Source organism: Heterodontus francisci, chromosome 14 (genome assembly GCF_036365525.1).
Source record: "Heterodontus francisci isolate sHetFra1 chromosome 14, sHetFra1.hap1, whole genome shotgun sequence".
Classification (NCBI taxonomy): domain Eukaryota; kingdom Metazoa; phylum Chordata; class Chondrichthyes; order Heterodontiformes; family Heterodontidae; genus Heterodontus; species Heterodontus francisci.
In genome coordinates, this window is record NC_090384.1 from 69185470 (window position 1) to 69210084 (window position 24615).

The window sequence follows — 24615 nt, forward strand, 5'->3', positions numbered from 1 at the left end:
AGACAGCTTGATGGCCCAGTCGTTGTCACACAATGGGTAATGTTTGCTGTCAATTCAAGTCTTGAACGATCTCTGAATATCATTATTTGTATTATCATCCTTCATGAGGCCTACCAAGTCTATCCCTTATTGTGTCTTCGTTTGAAATGCTGAATGGGCATCTGGTCTCATAGCAACGCTACTTCTGGTATGGTTGTGAAAATAAACACTGTCTTCCACCTTCTCCCCACGACAGTATACCAATATACATTTCACATTTAACATGATTCTAAACACAAAGTCCACCACTTAGTTCTCATCTAATACATATATATCTATAAATACACATATATATATATCTCTATCAAAGTATAACTATTCCAGAGCATAACCGCAACATCCTTTGAAATCATTCTAATTTAAAACGTAGCATCTTGTGAGTTTTATAAGACCATTAGTTATATAAATTCATCCAACAGATAAAACATGGAAGATGTTAACCCTTTACTTCCTACAATTGATAGTGTTTAGTTTTGCTCTTTCCCATAAATGAAAACACTCTCTCTGAGTCTCCTCTATCAAATACTTTCATAATTTTAAAGACCTCTATTAAGTCACCCCTCAGCCTTCTCTTTTCAGGAGAAAAGAGACCCAGCCTGTTCATCCTTTCCTGATAGATAACCTCACAGTTCTGGTATCATCCTTGTAAATTGCATATGGAAATTGGAAATTATAAATTATAATGTCTTTCTTTGGCCTCCTTATCTCAAGAGACAATGGGTAAGCGCCTGGAGGTGGTCAATGGTGTGTGGAGCAGCGCCTGGAGTGGCTATAAAGGCCAATTCTGAGTGACAGGCTCTTCCACAGGTGCTGCAGAAAAATTTGTTTGTCGGGGCTGTTACTCAGTTGGCTCTCCCCTTGCGCCTCTTTCTTTTTTCCTGCCAACTGCTAAGTCTCTTCGACTCGCCACACTTTAGCCCCGCCTTTATGGCTGCTTATAATGTACCAAGCGCTTATGCGGTAACTTGTCAGAATTGTTGTCAATCAGAAATGAAAGAGAATAGAGAAAGATATGAATAATGGTGTGATAGAGATTTGAGAATGTGCCTGACATGGTTGTGATGTGCCAGCATCAGTGTAACAATTAAAACAGACATAGCACCCATGATGAACGATGTACAAATTTGCCCTTGCAACACCCCACCCCTCATTATGCAAGCCACCAATTTGCACTGATACATTAATGTGTTTGGTTGGGTGAAACAGAGCAGACACAGGGTGCTCTGGTTTCCTATGAACCCAAGGTGCCACTGACTACTAGCCAATGTAACTCGATGGTACAAGTGAAGCGACATATTTAAACCCAGCTCTAGCACTGGTATTTTTAATTTGACTATTGGAGAAGACTAAGATAATGGAACTAAGGGCAGGGAAGAAAATTAGATTAAAATCTGTTTTTAAAGGAGAAAAAGGGCAGGTATTAAGGAGAGTTTCAAGGAGTGGTTGCAAGTATCTGACACGATTCTGCTCTGGGAACTTTCACTGTGTACATCAATGATTTGGATATAGGGCAGGAGGGAATCATATCAAAGGATCTACCTGATATCCGGGGTAGCGGCAGACCTGAAGGGAACAGGGCTGAAGAGCTATAAAAGAAAGAGTGGGGCTCGAGGCCCTTCTCCTACCTGATGTCCATTGACAGCGGTGGACTCTCTGACTGTTTCTGCGCGCGTTCTGTTCGGAGGAAGTGAAAAAAAGAATAGTGGCATCACTGAAATTCTATGTGCTGATTGGTCGGTGGGTGGCAGCTGTTATTGCTGAAATAGTTTGGTGTAAAAAAAAAGGTTCTTTTTAAATTAAAGCCCTTGGATAGCTACCTGTAAATTATTAGTATTTACTGGCGATACTAGTGCTGTTTGCACGGAGTGAAGCTGTAAATTGCGTGTGGGTATTTTCGCTGGCTGGGGGCGGTGGAAGGTGTTCTTTGGACTTTTTCTTTCACAGCCTCAAAGGTACAGAGGCTAATAGCTGGTAAGTTATTACACTAGCAAGTTTTCTTTGTAAAGTTAAGTAATGGCAGGGCAGCTTGGCCAAGCGGAATGTGCCTCCTGTGTAATGTGGGAAGTCATGGCCATGCCATGTGACCTTGGCAAACATGTCGGCAGAAAGTGTCTCTTGTTGCAGAAGCTTGAACTTCGGCTTTCAGAGCTCAAGCGGCGGCTGGAGCCACCGTGGTGCATCCACGAGGTGGAGGACTACGTGGATGGCATGTTTCAGGAGGTAGTCAAGCCGGTGCCTAGGCGAGCACAGTTGAGGGGGGGACTGGATGACTGCCAGATGGACAAAGAAGGTAATTCAGGAGTCCCCAGAGGACAGATGGGAAAGACGGTTCCTCTGGAGAATGCACTGAGAGTCATAACCAGAATATCATTGGTGACTCAGCTGTGCTGGGCTGGAGAAGAAAGGCAAGAGGGCAGGAGTGGTAGGGGATTCTATGGTTAGATGAATTGATAGGCGTTTCAGTGGCCGTAGATGTGATTCCAGGATAGTATGTTGCCTCCCTGGTGCAAGGGTCATGGATATCACCGAGCAGAATATTCTGGAGGGTGAGGGTGCACAGTCAGACGTCCTGGTCCACATTGGTACCAATGACAGAGGGAGAAAGAGGGACGAGGTTCTGCAAAATGAATTTATGGAGCGAGGTAGCAGATTAATAAGGACCTCAAAGGTTGTAATCTCTGGGTTTCATCCGGTGCCATGGGCAAGTGAGTATGTGAATAGGAGGTTCGAGCAGATGAATGCATGGCTGAAGAGATGGTGCAGGAGGGAGGGCTTTAGTTTCCTGGATCACTGGGTCTGTTTCTGGCGAAGGTGGGATCTGTATAAGTTGGACGGGTTGCACCTGAACCAGAATGGAACCAGCATCCTTGCTGGGAGATTTGCTAGTGCTGTTGGGGGGCTGGTTTAAACTAATTTGGTAGGGGGATGGGATACAGAGTGGAAGCACAGCAGGGGGTGATGTACGATCAAATATAGAAGAGAAGCTAAGTCAGTCTGGAGGGCAGAATAAATGTAGACCTGTTAAGGCTCAAGTAAATAATACAAGGCTGGATTATATCTATTTTGATGCAAGGAGTCATACTAGTAAGGCAGATGAATTGAGGGCATTGATTAACACATGGGATTATGATATTATTGCTATCACTGAGACATGGTTGAGGGAAGGGCAGGACTGGCAGCTCAATATTCCAGGGTATAGAATCTTCAGGCATAATAGGGGAGGGGGTAAAAGAGGAGGTGGCATTGCACTGTTGATCAAGGAGTCAATTACTGCAGTAAGGAGGGATGATATCTTAGAAGGTTCCTCTAATTAGGCCATATGGATAGAACTTAAAAACAAAAAGGGAGCAATCACTTGTATGGGAGTGTATTACAGGCCTCCAAACAGTCAAGGAGAGATAGAGGATCAGATATGTAGGCAAATCTCAGAGAGATGCAAAAATAATAGGGTAATCATTAGGGGATTTCAATTTCCCCTATATTAGAGGGGATAGTATTAGTGCAAAAAGCTTAAAGGGGGCGGAATTCTTCAAATGCATTCAGGAGAGCTTTTTGAGCCAGTACGTAGAGAGTCCTACAAGAGGTGGGGCAGTACTGGATTTAGTCCTAGGGAATGAAGCCGGACAAGTGGTAGAAGTGTCAGTGGGGGGAGCATTTCGGGGATAGTGGCCATAACTCCAGGATTTAAGGTTGTTATGGAAAAGGACATAGAGGGACCAGAAATAAAAGTACTGAATTGGGGGGAAGGCAGATTTCAATATGATAAAACAGGATCTGGCCAAAATGGACTGGGAGCAGCTTCTTATAGGTAAGTCTACATCAGACCAGTGGGAGTCATTCAGAAAGGAATTAGTGAGAGTTCAGGTCCAACATGTTGCCATAAAGGTGAAGAGTGGGACCAACAAGTTCAGGGAACCCTGGATGTCACGGGATATAGAGGATTGGATAAAGAAAAAAAAAGGAGGCTAATGGCAGATTCCGAGTGCTGAAAACAGTGGCAGCCCGAGAGGAGTATAGAACGTGTCGGGGAGTACTTAAAAAAGTAATTAGGAGAGCGAAGAGGGGGCATGGAAAATCACTGGCAGACAAGATACAGGAAAACCCCAAGGCGTTTTATAAGTATGTTAAGGGCAAGAGGATAACCAGGGAAAAAGTGGGGCCCATTAGGGATCAAAGAGGCAATCTGTGTGTGGAGCCGGAGGACACAGGTGAGATTTTGAATGATTACTTTTCATCTGTGTTCACTATGGAGAGGGATGATGTAGGTGTAATCAGGGAGGGGGATTGTGATATACGTGATCAAATTAGCATTGAAAAGGTATTAGCTGTATTAGCAGCCTTAAAAGTGGATAAATCCCCAGACCCAGATGAGATGTGCCCCAGGCTGCTATGTGAGGCAAGGGAGGAGATAGCAGGGGCTCTGACACAAATTTTCAGATCCTCTCTGGCCACAGGAGAGGTGCCAGAGGACTGGAGGACAGCGAAGGTGGTACCATTATTCAACAAGGTTAGCAGGGATAAACCAGATAATTATAGGCCTGTGAGTCTAATGTCAGTAGTAGGGAAATTAATGAAAAAAAATTCTGAGACAGAGGATTAATTTCCACTCGGAGAGGCAGGGATTAATCAGGGATAGTCAGCATGGCTTTGTCAGGGGGAGATCATGTCTAACAAATTTGATTGAATTTTTCGAGGAGGTGTGTAGATGAGGGTAAAGCAGTTGATGTAGTCTACATGGACTTCAGTCAGACTGTTGATAAGGTCCCGCATGGGAGATTGGTTAATAAGGTAAGAGCCCATGGGATCCAGGGTAATTTGGCAAATTGGATCCAAAATTGGCTTAGTGGCAGGAGGCAGAGGGTGATGGTTGAGGGTTGTTTTTGCAAATGGAGGCCAGTGACCAGTGGGATACTACAGGGATCGGGGGGCGCTGGGACCCTTACTGTTTGTAGTGTACATTAATGATTTAGACGTGAATATAGGAGGTATGAGCACTAAGTTCGCAGACAACACAAAAATTGGTGGTGTCGTGAATAGTGAGGAGGAAAGCCTTAGATTACAGGACGATATAATTGGGCTGGTTAGATGGGCGGAGCAGTGGCAGATGGAATTTAATCCTGAGAAGTGTGAGATGATACACTTTGGGAGGTCTAACAAGGTAAGAGAATATACAATGGATAGTAGGACCCTACTAAGTACAGAGGGTCAGAGGGACCTTGGTGTACTTGTCCATAGATTACTGAAGGCAGCAGCACAGGTAGATAAAGTGGTTAGGAAGGCATACGGGATACTCGCCATTATTAGCCGAGGCATAGAATATAAGAGCAGGGACATTATGTTAGAGCTGTATAAAATGCTGGTTAGGCCACAGCTAGAGTACTGGTACAGTTCTGGTCACCACACTATAGGAAGGATATGATTGCACTGGAGAGGGTGGAGGGGAGAGTCACTAGGATGTTGCCTAGTGGAGCATTTCAGCGATGAAGAGAGACTGGGTAGGCTGGGGTTGTTTTCCTTGGAGCGGAGAAGGCTGAGGGGGGACCTGACAGAGGTATACAAAATTATGAGGGCATTGATAGAATAAAAAGGAGGAAACTTTTTCCCTTAGCAGAGGGGTCAATAACCAGGGGGCATAGATTTAAGGTAAGGGGTAGGAGGTTTAGAGGGGAATTGAGGAAAATGTTTTTCACCCAGAGGGTGGTTGGTAGCTGGAACACACTGCCTGAAGGGGTTGTAGAGGCAGGAACCCTCACAACATTTAAGAAGTATTTAGATGAGTATTTGAAACGCCAGAGCATACAAGGCTACGGGCCAAGTGTGGGAAAATGGGATTAGATCGGACGGGTGCTTGTTGGTCAGTGTAGGCGTGTTGGGCCAAAAGGCCTCTTTCTGTGCTGTAAAATTCTATGACTGTAAAGTTTGCAGGTGATACTAATAAGAGGCATAATATTTCACTTTGAGAACTAAAGAAAGCTACAAGAGAATATTAATGAGTTGGAGGAATAGGAAAACAGTGACAAGTGGAATTCAGTGTCAGTAAGTGTAAGGTGGTAAATTTTGATTTAAATAAAAGTAATAATTATAATTTGAATAAGAAAATGTTCAGTGATGTGGAGAAGCAAAGGGATTTGGAGGTCCAGATTCACAAGCCATTCAAAAGTAGCACTTCAAGGGCAATGAGCCCTCTAGGGTGTGTGGGGACATGGCAGGGCTGCAAGCAACAACGTACCGTGCAGGGAACAAACAAGTCATGCATGATCAATGTTTCCTTTGAGATGCTCGCTTGTGTGACTGCGTGGCAATCTTAAAGGGACCACGCAGATCAACAGGAAATTAAATGGAACATTGCTCAAAGAGTAAGGTCATAACAAAAGCTAATTGATTACACATTTGTGGCAAGTGGTATAGAATATAAACATCAAGATGCATTGGTGAATCTATAAAATCTAATGATGACAGTTGGAGGATTGTGTGTAGTTTTAGGCTCTACAGTATAGAATATTTGTCGAGACAATGAAGAGACAGTAAAATATGCTGCCTGGTATGAGGAAATATGAAGAAAGACCTGGAAAAATCAGCGTTATTTTCATTAGAACAGAGGAGATTACGGATTGAGTTGATAGAGGTGTTTAAAATTACGAAGGAATGGGACAGAGTTGAATAAGTTCAGATTGTTTCCAGTGATAAAGGGCTTTACTACAAGAGGACCTAAACATAAGATTAAATGTCAGTAATTTTGGACAAACAGCAGGAGAAACATTTTTGCACAAAGGATTTTGAGGCTGTGGAATGCACTACCAAAGTAAGTTGATGGTTGATGGAATTGGGAAATAAAGGGATATGTGAATGGAGTGGGCACGTGAGATTCGGAAGAATGGTCATTTGGAAGATAAAAACCAACACAAATTGGTGTGTTGAATGGCCCATTTCCATGTTTTAATTTCTATGTGATTCTATATAACATGACATGGGCATAAATCACCAGCACAGCTCAATAGAATTTCCTAAGTTTAACAGAGCTAAAGGAGAAGGAAAGTATAATATGGCTGAGCATGCAAAAAAAGGTAGGTAGTAAATTGCTATTGGAGACTGATATAAGAGATTGTTCAGATTTCTTTTGAGATAGCATCAAGGAACTTAAGGGCTACATGCAATCAGTGGAGCTTTCTGTGTGTCTGACAGAGAATTAACTTGTTGCTGTGATAGTCAGTGATGAGGCAATCCAAGCTATTGAGATTTGTATTGAAACTTTCAGACTCCGTGTTGAAGGTTGGACCTCCAGGCAAATGGCTGAACTGAGCCTACTTTACTGATGTACTGCTCATAAAGCAAGCCAGCCAAATGAGTTATGCTCCAGAGTGGCATAGAAAAGAGAAGGGAAGACTTTGGAGAGTTGAATTAAGATGTTCATAGTTAAATTTAGATGATTTGTATAGCTCACTGCCTTTGGCAACAGCAATTTGCATAGTGTGAAGTTCATCATCTTTAATTCAGCTGAATTACTTTGGCTGGAATTTTCCACTCATTGATCATCAGGAAACAATAACAGCCAGATTGTTAACTTTTCTCTCCATCAACCATACATCCTTTTGCACAACATATACAATTTTCATTTTGTCTATGATTAATTAGTTGCGCAACTAAATGTATCTTGAGGACACCTCTATCTACAAGGTCCATTTCCTGGCATGGGTTTTGAGTTTTTTGGTAGAGTGTTGAAGGTTGTTTTGCTTGTAAACGTTAATTGGATAGCAAATGTCAGCTGCACCTTGGGAGCACACATGTTTTAAAATGTTAGTTGCCAGTAGCCTTATTTCATGTTCAATCTATGTACATAATGACACTCTTTTCATTGTCTTTGATCAGGAGACATACTGCTGTGTCCCACCATACATTTGATGGTGTAGTTCACTCCTGCACATCTGTGATGGGGCAGAGCTATTGAATGACTAACTTTGGTACAAAGGCGCTGGTGAATGAATACCCTGATGTGATGGCAGTCAGCTGCCGCCTGGTAATGCAAGTTGTTGTAGAACGCCCGCTGGGGCTCCAGCACATAGTGTGAACAGTGTAGTCTGTCCCCTGTGAATTGCATTACAGCTAAAAAGAAAATGAACAAAAAGCAGTGAAGGAGAAAGACATAAACTGCTCTCATTTCTTCCAGTCGATGATGAATTTGTGCCCAGCAGGGTTGGAGGTTTTATGGGTAGTTCCAGTAGAGCAGGGCATATAAGGCAATTTAAATATAGAAAGCAACATCACTGTGACATACTTTGTGTGTCCATGCATTTGTAATTGGAGTGTGAATTTCAAGTAGCTTGTAATGAGGATCAATTTTGTACAGTACTGTGAATTGGATCAGGTGGAAATATACTTGTATGAAAAAGAGAGAAAGATGGTAGCTATGGGAGGCACAAGTTGTGTGGTCGTTTGACTGAACAAAATCTCAGGCTATCAGTGATTGACCCCCCTCTATACAGAGAGTAAAAGATCAGGCCCTTCAACATGCTGACCTTGCCCTTTTAAATCAATAATCCAGACTGGGTTTTCATGCGTCAATGAATAATCCCAAACCAAGTTGTCCATCTGGATATTTCAGTGATTTAATCCAAAAAATGGTTTATAATGAACACTGCTTCAGGATTATGCTTAAAATGGGTGCTGCCAATAACTTCAGTTGTCTAAATTATCTCCCTTAAGTGCCAGTGATTACATGCTACAATCTATGGATAGATAGCTTAGTCCCTTTAGTGGCAGGTGATCCCCTCACCTCATCTTCAGGACATTGAATGAAACAGTGCATAAATTCAGCAATAGGTGTACATGCTCTGATACAAACTTCTTGATCTCATTACATTGGGCATCCCGCAGGCCAAGAATGAGGCAGCAATGCTGCAAACCGTGGAGAAGCTCACAATGTACCCCGCTTGTCCTGGTAAATACATACGTATGGAAAGTGTCAGGCTTGGGATAAAAAGCAGGACTTCAAAAGAAAAGTCAATCTAAAGTATGACCATGCAATGATTTTGTGGCAGAACTGGTAAAATGTAAAATACTTACTGTGCGAAGAGATCACTAGACAGCTGAATTTCATTTTTTTTCTCCACAGTTGAAAAGAATATTTTGAAAAGGAATATTATACTTTTAAAGTTATGCAGTGGATGATTCATATCCCTAACCTTGTTAAATTGTACAGTTTAGAAACGTGATAGTTACTCTACATAATTATACCATAGTGAAGTTTCTGATGTGTCAGCTCACACAAATGTAATGTGTGGTTCACATTATTCCACTCAGCAGAGTTTGCTTTGAAGTCTGCTGCAATCTCTGAGACACTTCAGCGAACAGCTACTTCTATTTCCTGATCAACTGAAGAAGCAGACATCATTCTACAGAATCCACACAGCAGGTCTGTTGTCGGCCTAAGCATCTCACACAGTGCGATTGCCACAGAAAAGAAGTACCCTGATCCCCATTCACACTGGGAGCTTACTTCAGAATGTTGATACATCTGTACAAGGCACAGACACCACAACCTTGGTTTAATGCCAAATATTTATGTCACAGTAGGATTGCAGCAGATTTTCTCATTATTTTTAATTGGCAATGCTGCCAATTTCCAAGAATGGAACTCTATTAAATGGTAGTTTAAACTGGGCTAGATTCATTCTCTATTCCCTCAATCCACAGCAAATGGTGAGATGTCGAAAATAAGTGATAACATCAGTGGGTACAAGTTTTATTGGGAAGATAATTTGCAGTGAATTTTTTGAATTTTATAACTATTGATTTTCAGTTTACTTTTGTGAAAAAAATGACTTTTAATACACGGAGCTGCGTTATAGTGCAAATGAATGGAGTTTCATTATATCATTATAGTGCAAGAATACGGCATAAAGTACAGACCTAAAAATGTTGAGATTAGAATAGCGTATTGGAGCTCTGACTGTTCGAGCATGACACTTGGGGAATTGAAGGAGATCTGGGGTTAATCTTCAACACTGCTAGGTTGTCAATCTCAGCAGTATGTATTAGAGAAAGTCCTGAGTGGATGGCAAGGTACATCCCTCCAGAGGAGACAAGAAAAATCAAAGGTGACCCAGGGCACGGTCAAACGCTTCCCAGCAGAATAGAATTAGCAGGGGCCTGCAAGCAGGTCCTTTTTAGCCTCATCTGATGTGTGTGGCATCAGAAAAAATAGAGGGACTTGCACCTAATCAACAAAAATAGTTCTATTTTCTGCAATTGTTAGAACTGGCATAAACCTGGTCGGCTCATGAAGTATCATCTAAAAGTGGATCCTTTGCAGTGTTAAATATAATATGCTATAAAATGATAATGAATAAGGGAAGATCAAATGAGGGCAAGCCAATGGTGCAAGATCACATCTGATCTTATGTCATAATGAGTCTTTAATCAGATCAATAGTGCTCAATATCACTAGCTGGCTATTGGAGAATGAGATAAGAAATGAAGGAGATATTAAAGCATTAATCCAATGCCTAGGATATTTATTTACTAACCGTGTGAATAGCTGGTGTGATCAGTGGCTGTGCTCTTGTGTTATAAGATCTAGTGCAGGTCATGTGATCCTTAATAGTTAAATAACAGCAGTGTTCTCCTACATGGTTCATTAATTCTTCCTTTCTTCCATTAATCTCATGCCAGAATGAATTGATTTTATAGAGTTCATCTAATGCTGAGTGTGCAAATATTTCTGCAAGTCCTCCTGCTGTGTCCTCCACTCGTATGTACAGGAGTCACTGGGAGACGAGAAACTGACCTTTTCCATTAAAGCAAAGAAATGTTTCTTTTTCTCCTCTCCCCCTTTCCTTTCCTTCTCATCTGTTCTAAATGTGTGATACATGCTGTGGTATGATTTCATAGAAAGTAAGAAAACTTAGGGCACAGAAGGAGGCCATTTGGCTCATCATATTTATGCTAGCCAAGAAAGAACAATGAATAATGTTCATTATTCTGTCATTTAACACCCTCTCTGCACTAGCATTTGTCTTTCACCACACCACTAACACCCTTTGCCTTTGCTCCATAACCTTCTTGTCAGTTATTCTCTGTGACCCTCTGTTCTATCAACACATTCCCTTTTGTTATCCTTTGCCCCACCCCGGCTTTATTTGCTTAAAACCTATTACATTTCTAACCTTTGCCAGTTCTAATGAAAGGTCACTGACCTGAAAGGTTAACTCTGCTTCTCTCTCCACTTATCAATAAGTGGGGAAAAATTATTTTTAGATTATATATATATATATATATAATGTTGTGACCTGTGGAGAATTGGGACTAGAATAAATATTGCACTGCTCCCACCATGGTCGTAACAGTACCAAGCCATTGTAAGTTGCTGCAATGTAAAAAAAAAGCTCTAATTTATCAAATCTGTTTTAATTCTAATTTATTCGATCTAATGATGTATTCCACAATCCTTAGCTAACTTTTCGCTTACTACAAATTTCATAAATGTCCATCACATGCACATGTGAATTATGTGGTGCATTTTATGCAAAAAGGAATCTTTATTGAAAAGGGAAACATTGGCAGGAATTTATGGACCCCCCCCCCCCCCCCAACCAGCGGGACCGTTCGCAACACCTTCCCGCCCCCACTGCAATTTTACGCGGCAGGGCGGCGGCGGAGACAAACGGCCTACTTGCCCAGGCCAGTCAAGGCCCTTAAGTGGCTAATTAGCTGCCACTGAAGGGCCTTCTCCTGCCGCCACTAGTATTTTACCTATGGCGGCCGGACAACAAAGGCACGAAGAACACCGCCATGTAAAATCTGGCAGCGTTCTTGCAGATTGGGTGGGGCCCTCCTGATGGGCACACTGTGCCCCACAGAGGGCTGCCCCCAAAGCCTCAACCATCCCCACCACACACGCTCTTCCCCCTACCCCCCCCCCCAATCCCCAAACCGACCCCCCTTGCCTCGCTGGGGCCAGCCAGTTGTCCCCAGTGAAGCCCCATAAACTGGCATTCGTTTCGGGACCATCCGTCCTCTTGCCTCTGTTGGCTGGGTGTAGTCCCAGAAATGGCCACCGCTTCCAGTGGCGCTGCTGGGACTAAGAGCTACTGGCCTGCTGATTGGCTAGCATCTCCATTAGGCGGGACTTCCTGCCTCAAGGAGGTGGAAGTTCCGCCCAAAGCCAATTAAGGGCCCGGGGAGCAAAAAATCCTGGCATGGCTCCCCAGGCCCCGCGGAGGTAGGCTAGCCCCCAACTTTTCGGCCGGTGGATGGGGCCTCAATGTTAAATTCCAGCCATTGACTGTGTTACATGTTTATCCTTCCTTCCTCTACCTTTGGGCTTTGACCTTCATGATGAAAAGATAAATCTTGAAACTGGTGGTCCTGTTTAATCTTTGGCTGATGGCATGACAAATCATTTTTGCCAACCAACAGAAGGTTTGCATTTATTCTCATACAGAAAATAAAAGAAGTAGCTACTGCCAAAACACCAATAGATAAATGGGCACCTCCAGGCTTATTATACAGACAGGAACCTTAATACACTGTGCCAGTTCTCCCATTTGGCAAGAAACATCTTTTTTAGCTATAGAAACCTTTCTTATCATTTGCTAACATTTCACATCTTCAGTTGAATCTTGCAGATGCTAATTAAGAAAGACTGTATAGATAAGGGAAGTTTATTAGTTGATAGACTGCCTCAATGATCCAACTAATGATCAGAACAGCCTTTGATCATACTGTTTCCAACCCATCTCCTACCAGAGCTAAAGCTTTTTCCCATTTCCCTTGGGATCAAAACTGCACAGGACAATTGCTTGAACCGGTCATCAATTCTGTACGCTGTAATTTTATTCTGATGCTGGATATCTATGCTCTAGCCGCTGTAGTATTACTGTTTAACCCTATCTCTATCCCCCTCTTTGTTCATGATCTATTTCTAAAGCATTTTTTTCAAAAGCCATGTTTTAATCGTGACTTATCAATATGAAAATTTATAGGCTAGTCCTTCCTGCACAATTTTGTAAATGTCATATACCAATATAGACTTGACTTTGGATAGCTTAGTTGAAGGAAGTAGAATGGGGTTAGTCACTGATGGTGTATGAAACACCCAAGGTTTCATCTGCTTATCCAAGTAGATGCAAAAGATCCCATGATACCAGTTTGGAAGAAAATTCTCTTGGTGATTTGGCCAGTAATTCTCCATCAGTTAATATTGCCATAAACAGATCAAGTAATTATACCTTTGCTGTTTCTGGGATCTTGCGCTCAAGATTGGCTGTCGCAATTGTCTTCATAGCAACAGGAGCTGTACTTCAAAAGTATCATTGGATGTAATGTCACTGTGAATGTCCTGAGGCACTATATAACTACAAGTTTGTTCTTTGCTTCTTGTTTCCTTCCTTTGCTATTCCATCCTTATTTCTTTCCTCTTTTTTCCTTTTTCTATCGTTTCCTGGAGTAACTAGTTGAATTGTGAGCTCTTGCAGCTTTGTTGTAAAACAGTGTGCTTTTGGTGCATGTCACCATTGCTGCTTATACGTAGAGGATATTTTTAATAGCTTCCCATTTTTTGTCATGAACCAATAGCCCTTCCAGGGTCTAAAGGCTGTTGAATGCTTTAGATGACTGATGTGCAGTACCCACACTGTTGATGACACTTCTTAAAGTAATAAAAATGACCACTGGAGTCTCGGGGTCCTTGTTTGAATGCTGCTCCCACGAGACCACTTTATATAATGTACAGTCTGCCATAAAATGTCCTCTGCTGCACTACAATGTGTCTTTTCTCCTTGAATTTTGACCTTTAAGAGTCATTGAGTCTAAATTTTGAATCTATGATACCCATTTCATTTACTTATATACAGCACATTAATTCTGTTTAATTACTTTTTATGTGCATCACTTCAGTATTCAAAGACTTAAAATTACTCATGTGGTAAATGTAGATCTATTACTGTTGTCAAGGAAATCCCCACATTTCAGCAATCTCCGCAGCTGTGTCAGTAATTCCTGCTGTTGTGCTGGGTTGGTGTCTGTGTTTTGATGATAATCCTGAATATCTCAGCTATAACTGCTAGTTGCTAATACTCTGCACAAAATACTGCTTTCTTTTGTGCTTTGCGCTGACTGGAGGAAGCAGACGTTAAACTGAGGTCCCGATTGCCCTCTCAGGTGGACATAAACTATCCCATGGCACTATTTTGAAGAAGAGCACAGGGGAGTTCTCCCCAGTGGTCTAGTCAATATTTATCCCTCGACTAACATCACTTTGATAAAAAAACAGATTATCTGGTCATTATCACATTGCTGTTTGTGGGACCTTGCTGTGTGTAAAATAGCTCCTGCATTTCCTCCATTAAAACAGTGATTACACTTCAAACTACTTCATTGGCTGTGATGTATTTTTGAATGTCCTGAGGTTGTGAAAGGTGAAATATCAATACAAGTCTTTCTTTTTCAGATTGTACTGCAATATTAGGTCTGCCAGCCAGATATTGTGGATCAGATTATACAATGTTTATGGAAGAAGCCAACACATAGAATCATAGAAAGTTTAAAGCACAGAAAGAGGCCAACTTGGCCCATCATGTCTGCACCGGCCAAAAAAACGATCCACCCATTCTAATCCCACCTTCCAGCATTTGGTCTGTAGCCCTGCAGATTATGGCACTTGAGGTGCATATCCAGACTCCTTTTGAATGAGTTGAGGGTTTCTGCCTCAACTACCCTTTCAGGCAGTGAATTCCAGACCCCTACCACCCTCTGGGTGAAAAAGTTTTTCCTCATCTCCCCTCGAATTTTCCTAGCAAACTCTTTAATTCTATGCCCCCTATCACAGACCTCTCTGCTAAGGTGAATAGATCCTTCACCTCCACTCTATCCAGGCCCCTCAAAATTTTGTACATTTCAATCAGATCTCCCTTCAGCCTTCTCTGTTCCAAGGAGAACAACCCCAGCCTATCCAATCTTTCCTCATAGCTGCATTTTTCCAGTCCTGGCAACATCCTAGTAAATCTCCTCTGTACCCTCTCTAGTGCAATTACATCCTTTCTGTAATGAGGTGCTGTGCTAATGACCTTTTTTCACACAGTTGTAAAAGACAACCATTGCAGTTTTCTGTGTGCATTGTCTTATAAAAATTGATTCTAATAACTGGATTCATCTAACTAAGCCAGTTTCCTGAATAAGAGAACATGTGACAATAAAATGAAATCTATGTTCTATGACCAGAACTGCACACAGTACTCAAGTTGTGGCCTAACCAATGAATTATACAGTTCCAGCATAACCTCCCTGCTCATATTTGTTTAAGCTTTCACATCGAACAACAATAGCTTGCAATAAAAACAAGAAATGCTGGAACCACTCAGCAGGTCTGGCAGCATCTGTGGAAAGAGAAGCAGAGTTAACGTTTCGGGTCAGTGACCCTTCTTCGGAACTAACTTGCATTTATGTAGTGCCTTTAACATAAAAAAAAAAGTTCCAAGGCACTTTACAGTGGTGTGATCATAAATAAATGGTGCTGAGTCAAAGAAGGAGTGCCGAAATAATTAGTCGAAAAAGTGGGCTTTATTAAAGGTATTAAGCAAGATGAGGCAGACTGAAAGACAGAGGAGCTTAGTCAAGGAATTGGAGAACGTGGTGACTGAAGACACAGCCACCAATGGTAGGACAAAGAGAGGGAGGGACGCACCTAGAGGCAGTGGACTGGAGAGTTTGGGACAGCATTGTAAGGCCGGAGTAGGTTACAGTGAGATGGAGGGATGGATCTTCTGCAACTGAAGGAATTGCAGCATGCAAGTTGGCACCTTCCGTGCTGGAGAAGTAAGGAGAGAAAATTGGGGGAGAGTGGGAAAGATAATTTCAGGGTTCAAGCAATATCAAAAACTGAGCACAAAGCTTGCACACCTTGCAAGTATCTGAATGCTGATTTCATTGCTCTCTTGAAACATTCCTGGGAATTTATTTTTCTAGAAACATAAAATATACTAAATGTATTTGAATTAGGTCACAGTGATGGATAGTGTACTGCAAAATCTGATTGGTGACCTAGATTGAACTGTGGAAGGAGCAAGAGACAGTAATATCCTGAATAGCTTGTGCTTTTTAATATCATTACTGGAGTGATGTGTTGCATTATTTGTTGAGGATTGTATAATCTTGTTTTGCACTTTGATGCTGAAGAGTTTTTATTTGTATATTATCCTGTAATCTAAGGCTTTCCTCCCCACTATTTACAATACCACCAATTTTCATGTCTTCTGCGAACTTACTGATCATACCTACTATATTCACATCTAAATCATTATTGTACACTACAAACAGTAAGGGTCCCAGCATCGATTCCTCGGTACCCCACTGATCACAGTCCTCCATTCGCAAAAACAACCCTCGACCATCACCCTCTGCCTCCTGCCACAAAGCCAATTTTGGATCCAATTTGCCAAATTACCCTGGATCCCATGGGCTTTTACCTTCTTAACCAATCTCCCATGTGGGACCTTATCAAAAGCGTTACTGAAGTCCATGTAGGCTACATCAACTGCTTTACCCTCATCTACACATCTAGTCATCTCCTCGAAAAATTCAGTCAAATTGGTTAGACACGATCTCCCCCTGACAAAGCCATGCTGACTATCCCTGATTAATTCCTGCCTCTCCAAGTGGAGATTAATCCTGTCTCTCAGAATTTTTTCCAAAAATTTCCCTACAACAATTAGATTCACCTGCCTATAATTACCTGGTTTATCCCTGCTACCCTTCTTGAATAATGGTACCACATTTGCCGTCCTCCAGTCCTCTGGTACTTCTCCTGTGGCCAGAGAGGATTTGAAAATTTGTGTCAGAGCCCCTGCTATCTCCTCCCTTGCCTCACATAGCAGCCTGGGGTACATTTCATCTGGCCCTGGGGATTTATCCACCTTTAAGCCCACTAATACAGCTAATACTTTCTACTTCTCAATGCTAATTTGATCAAGTATATCACAGTCTCCCTCCCTGATTACTACACCTACATCGTCCCTCTCCATAGTGAACACAGGTGAAAAGTAATCATTCAAAACCTTATCTGCGTCCTCCAGCTCCACACACATTGCATCTTTGATCCCTAATGGGCCCCACCTTTTCCCTGGTTATCCTCTTTCCTAACATACTTATAAAACGCCTTGGGATTTTCCTTTATCTTGTCTGCCAGTGATTTTTCATGTCCTCTCTTCGCTCTCCTAATTACTTTTTTAAGTACCCCACTACACTTTCTATACTTCTCTAGGGCCTCTGCTGTTTTCAGTGCTCTGAATCTGCCATAAGCCTCCTTTTTTTCTTTATCCAATCCTCTATATTCCTTGACATCCAGGGTTCCCTTGACTTGTTGGTCCTACCCTTCACCTTTATGGGAACGTGTTGGCCCTGAACTCTCGCTATTTTCTTTCTGAATGACTCCCACTGGTCTGATGTAGACTTTCCTATAAGAAGCTGCTCCCAGTCCACTTCGGCCAGATCCTGTTTTATCGTATTGAAATCTGCCTTCCCCCAATTCAGTACTTTAATTTCTGGTCCTTCGATGTCCTTTTCCATAACAACTTTAAATCTTAGAGGTCTGGTCACTATCCCCGAAATGCTCCCCCACTGCCACTTCTACCACTTGTCCGGCTTCATTTCCTAGGATTAAGTCCAGTACCGCTCCTCCTCTTGTAGGACTCTCTGCGTGCTGGCTCAAAAAGCTCTCCTGTATGCACTTGAAGAATCCCGCCCCCTTTATGTTTTTTGCGCTAATACTATCATCTCTAGTATAGGGGAAGTTGAAAACTTCTCCTATTATTACCCATTTAGCGCGTCTACCCTGAGGCACAGTGTGGCTTTCGTGCAGAGAGATCGACTATTGACATGCTGTTCTCCCTTCGTCAGATACAGGAGAAATGCCGTGAACAACAGATGCCCCTCTACATTGCTTTCATTGATCTCACCAAAGCCTTTGACCTCGTCAGCAGACGTGGTCTCTTCAGACTACTAGAAAAGATCGGATGTCCACCAAAGCTACTAAGTATCATCACCTCATTCCATGACAATATGAAAGGCACAATTCAACATGGTGGCTCCTCATCAGAGCCCTTTCCTATCCTGAGTGGTGTGAAACAGGGCTGTGTTCTCGCACCCACACTTTTTGGGATTTTCTTCTCCCTGCTGCTTTCACATGCGTTCAAATCCTCTGAAGAAGGAATTTTCCTCCACACAAGATCAGGGGGCAGGTTGTTCAACCTTGCCCGTCTAAGAGCGAAGTCCAAAGTACGGAAAGTCCTCATCAGAGAACTCCTCTTTGCTGACGATGCTGCTTTAACATCTCACACTGAAGAATGCCTGCAGAGTCTCATCGACAGGTTTGCGTCTGCCTGCAATGAATTCGGCCTAACCATCAGCCTCAAGAAAACGAACATCATGGGGCAGGATGTCAGAAATGCTCCATCCATCAATATTGGCGACCACGCTCTGGAAGTGGTTCAAGAGTTCACCTACCTAGGCTCAACTATCACCAGTAACCTGTCTCTAGATGCAGAAATCAACAAGCGCATGGGTAAGGCTTCCACTGCTATGTTCAGACTGGCCAAGAGAGTGTGGGAAAATGGCGCACTGACACGGAACACAAAAGTCCGAGTGTATCAGGCCTGTGTCCTCAGTACCTTGCTCTACGGCAGCGAGGCCTGGACAACGTATGCCAGCCAAGAGCGACGTCTCAATTCATTCCATCTTCGCTGCCTTCGGAGAATACTTGGCATCAGGTGGCAGGACTATATCTCCAACACAGAAGTCCTTGAAGCGGCCAACATCCCCAGCTTATACACACTACTGAGTCAGCGGCGCTTGAGATGGCTTGGCCATGTGAGCCGCATGGAAGATGGCAGGATCCCCAAAGACACATTGTACAGCGAGCTCGCCACTGGTATCAGACCTACCGGCCGTCCATGTCTCCGTTATAAAGACGTCTGCAAACGCGACATGAAATCGTGTGACATTGATCACAAGTCGTGGGAGTCAGTTGCCAGCATTCGCCAGAGCTGGCGGGCAGCCATAAAGACAGGGCTAAATTGTGGCGAGTCGAAGAGACTTAGTAGTTGGCAGGAAAAAAGACAGAGGCGCAAGGGGAGAGCCAACTGTGCAACAGCCCCAACAAACAAATTTCTCTGCAGCACCTGTGGAAGAGCCTGTCACTCCAGAATTGGCCTTTATAGCCACTCCAGGCGCTGCTTCACAAACCACTGACCACCTCCAGGCGCGTATCCATTGTCTCTCGAGATAAGGAGGCCCAAAAAAGACTATCATCTCTAGTATAGGGGAAGTTGAAAACTTCTCCTATTATTACCCATTTATTTTTGCACCTCTCTGAGATTTGCCTATAAACCTACTCCTCTATCTCTCCCCTGACTGTTTGGAGGCCTGTAGTACACTCCCAGCCAAGTGATTGCCCCCTTTTTGTTTTTAATTTCTATCCATATGGCCTCATTAGAGGAACCTGCTAAGATATCATCCCTCCTTACTGCAGTAATTGACTCCTTAATCAACAGTGCAATGCCACCTCCTCTTTTACCCCCTCACCTATCACGTCTGAAGATTCTATACCCTGGGATGTTAAGCTGCCAGTCCTACCCTTCTCTCAACAATGTCTTAGTGATAGCAATAATATCATAATCCCTTGTGTTAATCAACGCCCTCAATTCAGTGTGGTTTCATGGAGCCACTTGGGCTTTCCATTTTTCCCAGGTGTTAACAGCTGCTTGGTACATTTGCATCTTCAAAATCATTGACCCCGAGTTTTACAACCTGAAAGTCTATGAGGGTGAAACCCATTGTTGTTCGGGTATTATTCCTGCAGTCTCTTTTTTTTTTCCAAAAAGAAGTCTTGTCCTTCAGCAGAGTGGATGTGAGATCACCTGACCTTCTGGACTCCATCTCAAACTGTAAAGATCACAATTTTTAAAACAAATCATGTTACAAGGTCTAGTGTTCATAACAGTTTTTACTGATAAATAATATATCCTGTTTTAGAGGTTAACAACTGACTAGGTGCTATTATAAGATAATAAGAAAGTGGCAGTGAGTTACAGATTCAATTTGATTGCATATGATTGCTGACAGTTTGTGATACCATCAATTGTACAATGTATGGCTAGACTTTTGTTAGGACAGGCATGCGATGAGTGCCAATGGTTGAGAAGGTAAAACCCCCTCTATAGATCAAGGGTTTTAACTGGGGGTCCATGAGAAGGTTTCATGCAGTTCACCATAAATAACCTCCGGGATTTTGAAAAAAACGATATTAAAAAAAAAGAAAAATACACAGTTGTGTAAAGTTGGGATTGTGCTGAGAGGTCACTGGGTGCTGAGCGCAGATCCCTTGGCTCGAGCTCACCATTCTCCGCTCTCCTCTCACCAAGTCCCAATGTATATTTTGCCCTGCGCCACAGTTGCTTCATCCTCTCCTGGTGTAATTGGGGCAGTTGCTCTTCTACTTTCACCCTTTGTTCCCTGAATCCTCACTGCCATACGTCACCAGCAGCAACTCGAATCTATTCAGTTCAGTTGTCCCATGTCTATTGAAATCAGCCAGCGCCCTCTCTGTGCATGTGCACGTTGATTCCGTTCCAGGTTTTAACTCTCTTTGCCCTATTTTTTTTGATTGCGCAGTTGTGATTATCAATCAAATGAAGACGGGGGCAAGGATATAGGCGGTCGCTGCAAGGTGGAAAGAAGCTGCTGGGGGTCAAACAGTGAGGTCTCTATTTTTGTGGAGGAAGAGTGGAATATGTCAACATGAGGAAACTATTAGGATTGATACTACCAGAAAAACTGAAACAGTTTGCAAACTCATTTAAATATTCTGTACTAACAGTCCCCCGTTTTTCTCTCCTGCTGTCTTCAAAGTGTTGAGTCACATTGTAGTTTGGTTAAAAGGGTGCTGGCTGCCCTTTGGGGCCTAACCTCGTTCATTCTTCACCTGCAAGCTTGCAACAGTGGTTCCCACCTTGACCAATACCCTCCTTGATAGAGCAAGAATGCTATCATAGGCAGCCCTGATAGTTTATGCTTAAGCTTGGCCTGCTGCTAGGATTTCAACTTCCCAGAATTGTCCTGGAGTCGCCAGGAATAAAGCATTAATCTGGACGCTGCTGAGAGCAATTTAGGGGGAAAAAAATCATATGGGCCTGAAAAAAAATTGTTTTTCTTTCATTTTCATTGAACACTTTTTGCTTGTTAGTTATTAAAATATTGGAGAGGGAGAAAATGGCTGACTGACAATCAAGCAGAGAACCGGGATCAGCTGATGTGCTGGGAACAATTGGTAAGGGAGTTGGGGATTGCGGGGGAAAGAGGGAGACTGGGGTCAAATAATTGGGTCGGGCAGCATCTGTGGAGAGAAAAACAGAGTTAACGTTTCAGGTCTGTGACCTTTCATCAGAACAGACATGAAATGTTACCTCTGTTTTTCTCTCCACAGATGCTACCTGACCTGCTGAGTATTTCCAGCATTTTCTCTTTCTGTGTCAGATTTCCAGCAGCTGCAGTATTTTGCTTTTGCATCTGTAATTGGGGTTCATGTGGAGGGAAAGAGGGAGTGAAATGGGCGTGGGAACCAGTATTTTCTACAGTTCTGAGATAGCAGCAGTAACATGATGAGTAGGAATCGTGCTGAGGGAATTTTTATATGGGCAAAATAATTGTTTTGTGTTACAGGGTGTCCATGGAATTTCTATAACATGGGAGGAGGGGCCTCAGAAGCAAAAAGGTCGAGAAACCCCTGTTATAGATTGTAGCAACCAAGGGCCCGAAAGGATAACTGGATGTGACATTACAGTGTTGTGTGTATTCTGTCAACAGTAGATTACTGAGAAATTAAGTGCAATGCATATAGTAAAAACGTAAATGTTAAAGCAGCTAGAAGAAGGCAGATCTGAATTTGCTTGGTTTCCACTACCGGGATGTACAGTATTTCCATAGCAACATTTGTACTCATCTGATCGGCCCAAGCTTTACAGAAGTGAAAAGAATTTCATACAACCGTTCAATAAACTCAATAAATTCAGTTACGTGTGGGTCTCCAGTCTCTCAAGGTGTTGATGAAGATTGACTGACTCGCCTGGCTGATCAAATAGGCTTGTTAGGGTAGATCTGTCATTCAGGCAGTAACTTTTACCACTTGGCTAAGATAATGCTGGAAGCCAGTGCCCTAATGAGCCTATGTATTTTTATCTCTTTAACTCCAGCTGAACCCCTGTGTCACCTTTGACAATCACTAAACTTTGACTGTTTCAAATGTGTACTTAAACATTGCAGACTCGGTGTAGCCCTACAAGACTAAAGTTTGAATTTCATGTTGGAAAAACTGAAGCTATCTGTATGGATTTCTTAGCAGCTTGGTTTGGCAACTCTGAAGTTTGGAGATGACAAGACAGTGAATTGAACCAAAAAAAATTCTAAAGGTATGACACATTGTTACTCAGTGTTACGAAAGTGCATCCAGTTTTTAATTTTGTTTGAGGACTTGTGTTAAAACTGAAAAGGTTCCATGGATGTGGGTTTTTTTTACCAAGTTCACTGAAAGGACACTTGAGATGTTGTCTGAAAACGACCTTTGCTGGAAATTGTATGTTTTAAGCTCAATAAACAACAGAAACCTTGGTGACGTGGGGAGGATGTTTACAGAGAAGTCACATGTTAAGGCTTTTGGAGGTCAGGAAGTTGATTTTCTGTTTGGGGTTTGGATATTTTTTTCAGTTCAGTTGGGGTGTGAACTGTTTTGAAGACAGTTGGTGTTTTGCTTGCCAAGCTAAAAGAAATCACCCAGCTCACCTCTTTACCTCTTTGAAGAAATCCTGCAAAGATCCAGTGTGGTAGAGCTAAAATTCCTGATGCTGCATATCTCTTGAGAAGCTGGAAAAACGTACCAGATTAATTCTCAATGCTGTCTGAAAAGAACTACTTCAGAAAAGAACCCAGTGACTCGTCTTCATATACCCGGATGCCAGACCAGAAGGGACAACTGACTTCCTTCCATATATTCTCTTTTTTCGTAAAGAATTAGCAAGTATTTGGCCAAAGTATTCTCTTTTTTTGTCTTTTTTGTAACAGACCTCTGCAGAGAGAATTTCTTTATTTTACAGTGTGTGTATGTGGGGAATTTAAAAAGGGAACTTTCATATTTCAATCTGTATGTTAATGCTTTGCTTTGTTACTGGATGAGTCTTATTTGATAAACTGATAATTTTGTTGTTTATTAAAGAAACCTGGTTGTTGTATTTTATTCTGGAATACAGAGTAGAATATACGATTGACCGTATCAGTAACATTTTTAAAATATATGTTGTGACCTGCGGAGAAGTGGGACTAGAAAAGACAGTGCACTCCTCCCACCTTGGTCATAACATCAGTAATCAGGCTGTACTTATTGCATGAGGACAACTCCAGGTGACTGAATACATTGCATTGTTACGTTTATTGCTTTAGTAAAATATGTAAGTTATTTTGTGTTTCCTAAGCTAAGGGTCAACTGCTGCTCTTGGCTTGGTATCATCGCCTATTTGACCAAGTTGCAATTAGATTCAAAATCCTAGCAGGGCTGCCAATGCCAATCTACTTGAACATCTTGCTGGATGATTATCCTAGTAGTCGTCTTCATTTTTCTTCTGCAGGATTTGTAAAGTTCATGTAACATTCCTATTTAGCTCCTTAATAATTTGTTTATGTTGTGTTTGTTTAGCTCAAATATGCATTTATCATATTTGATGTTATGCGTTTAAAGGAGTTTCACTTGTCACCTGGCAGAAGAGCCAGAGGTAAGATGAGAATCTATTTGCATTGCCTGAAAGATTGGTGAATGCAAGTTCAGCAGTAACTTTCAAAAGGAAATTGGATACATACTTGAAGGGGAGAATGTTGAAGGGCCATAGGGAAAGAGCAGGGGAGTGGGACGAAGTAGATAGTTCTTTCAAAGAGCCAGCACAGGCACAATGGGCTGAATGGCATCCTTCTGTGCTGTAAGATTCTATGATTCTACTGAAGTGTTATGAAACAAACCTGGCCCCATTCTATTTGCTTAACCATTTCTCCTCATAACTTTGCAGTTAGTTATACAAAATTATATACCTGGCTGTTAGTGTTTCATGTTCCGTAATCCCAGATAATACTGAGCTTTTCCTTTTTCCTCAACTGAGGATTCCCCCCTACCGTGGTTGACGGGGCCCTCAAGCGTGTCCGATCTATTTCACGCACTTCTGTTCTTACCCCTTCCCCTCCCTCTCAGATCCACGATAGAGTTCCCCTTATCCTCACCTTCCACCCCTCCAACTTCCATATTCAATTTTATCATTTTGCGATTACTAACATGAGAGTTCCCTGCATGTTATCTGGACTGCTTACTGTTAGAAAATTGAGATATGGCCTGATTTGTGACTTCCCTGATATGCTGGCTCAAAGCAGTCATCCATTACATTTACCAATTCTGAATCTGAACCATTTCGGTATTGGCATTTGTATTTGAAGTCATTAAAATAAAACCTCCTTGTGCTTGCATAAATTTTTATTTTTTCATGAAGTAAACTGTCT

General features: G+C 42.2%; 1 protein-coding gene across 4 annotated transcripts in view; it reads left to right on the plus strand.

Moving 5' to 3' along the window:
• The window catches only part of LOC137377319 (serine/threonine-protein kinase BRSK2), a 636447-nt gene that overhangs the window by 159812 nt on the left and 452020 nt on the right, over nucleotides 1-24615 (plus strand). For 3 of the 4 annotated variants that reach the window (XM_068046887.1, XM_068046889.1, XM_068046890.1), the window contains exon 1: nucleotides 2264-2329. The exons of the other annotated variant lie outside the window; for it this stretch is intronic. In XM_068046887.1, coding sequence (XP_067902988.1) covers nucleotides 2306-2329 — 24 coding nt within the window. In that variant the 5' untranslated portion in view covers nucleotides 2264-2305. Of the gene's footprint in view, nucleotides 1-2263; nucleotides 2330-24615 lie in introns of those variants that run through there. 4 annotated transcript variants of the gene reach the window in all.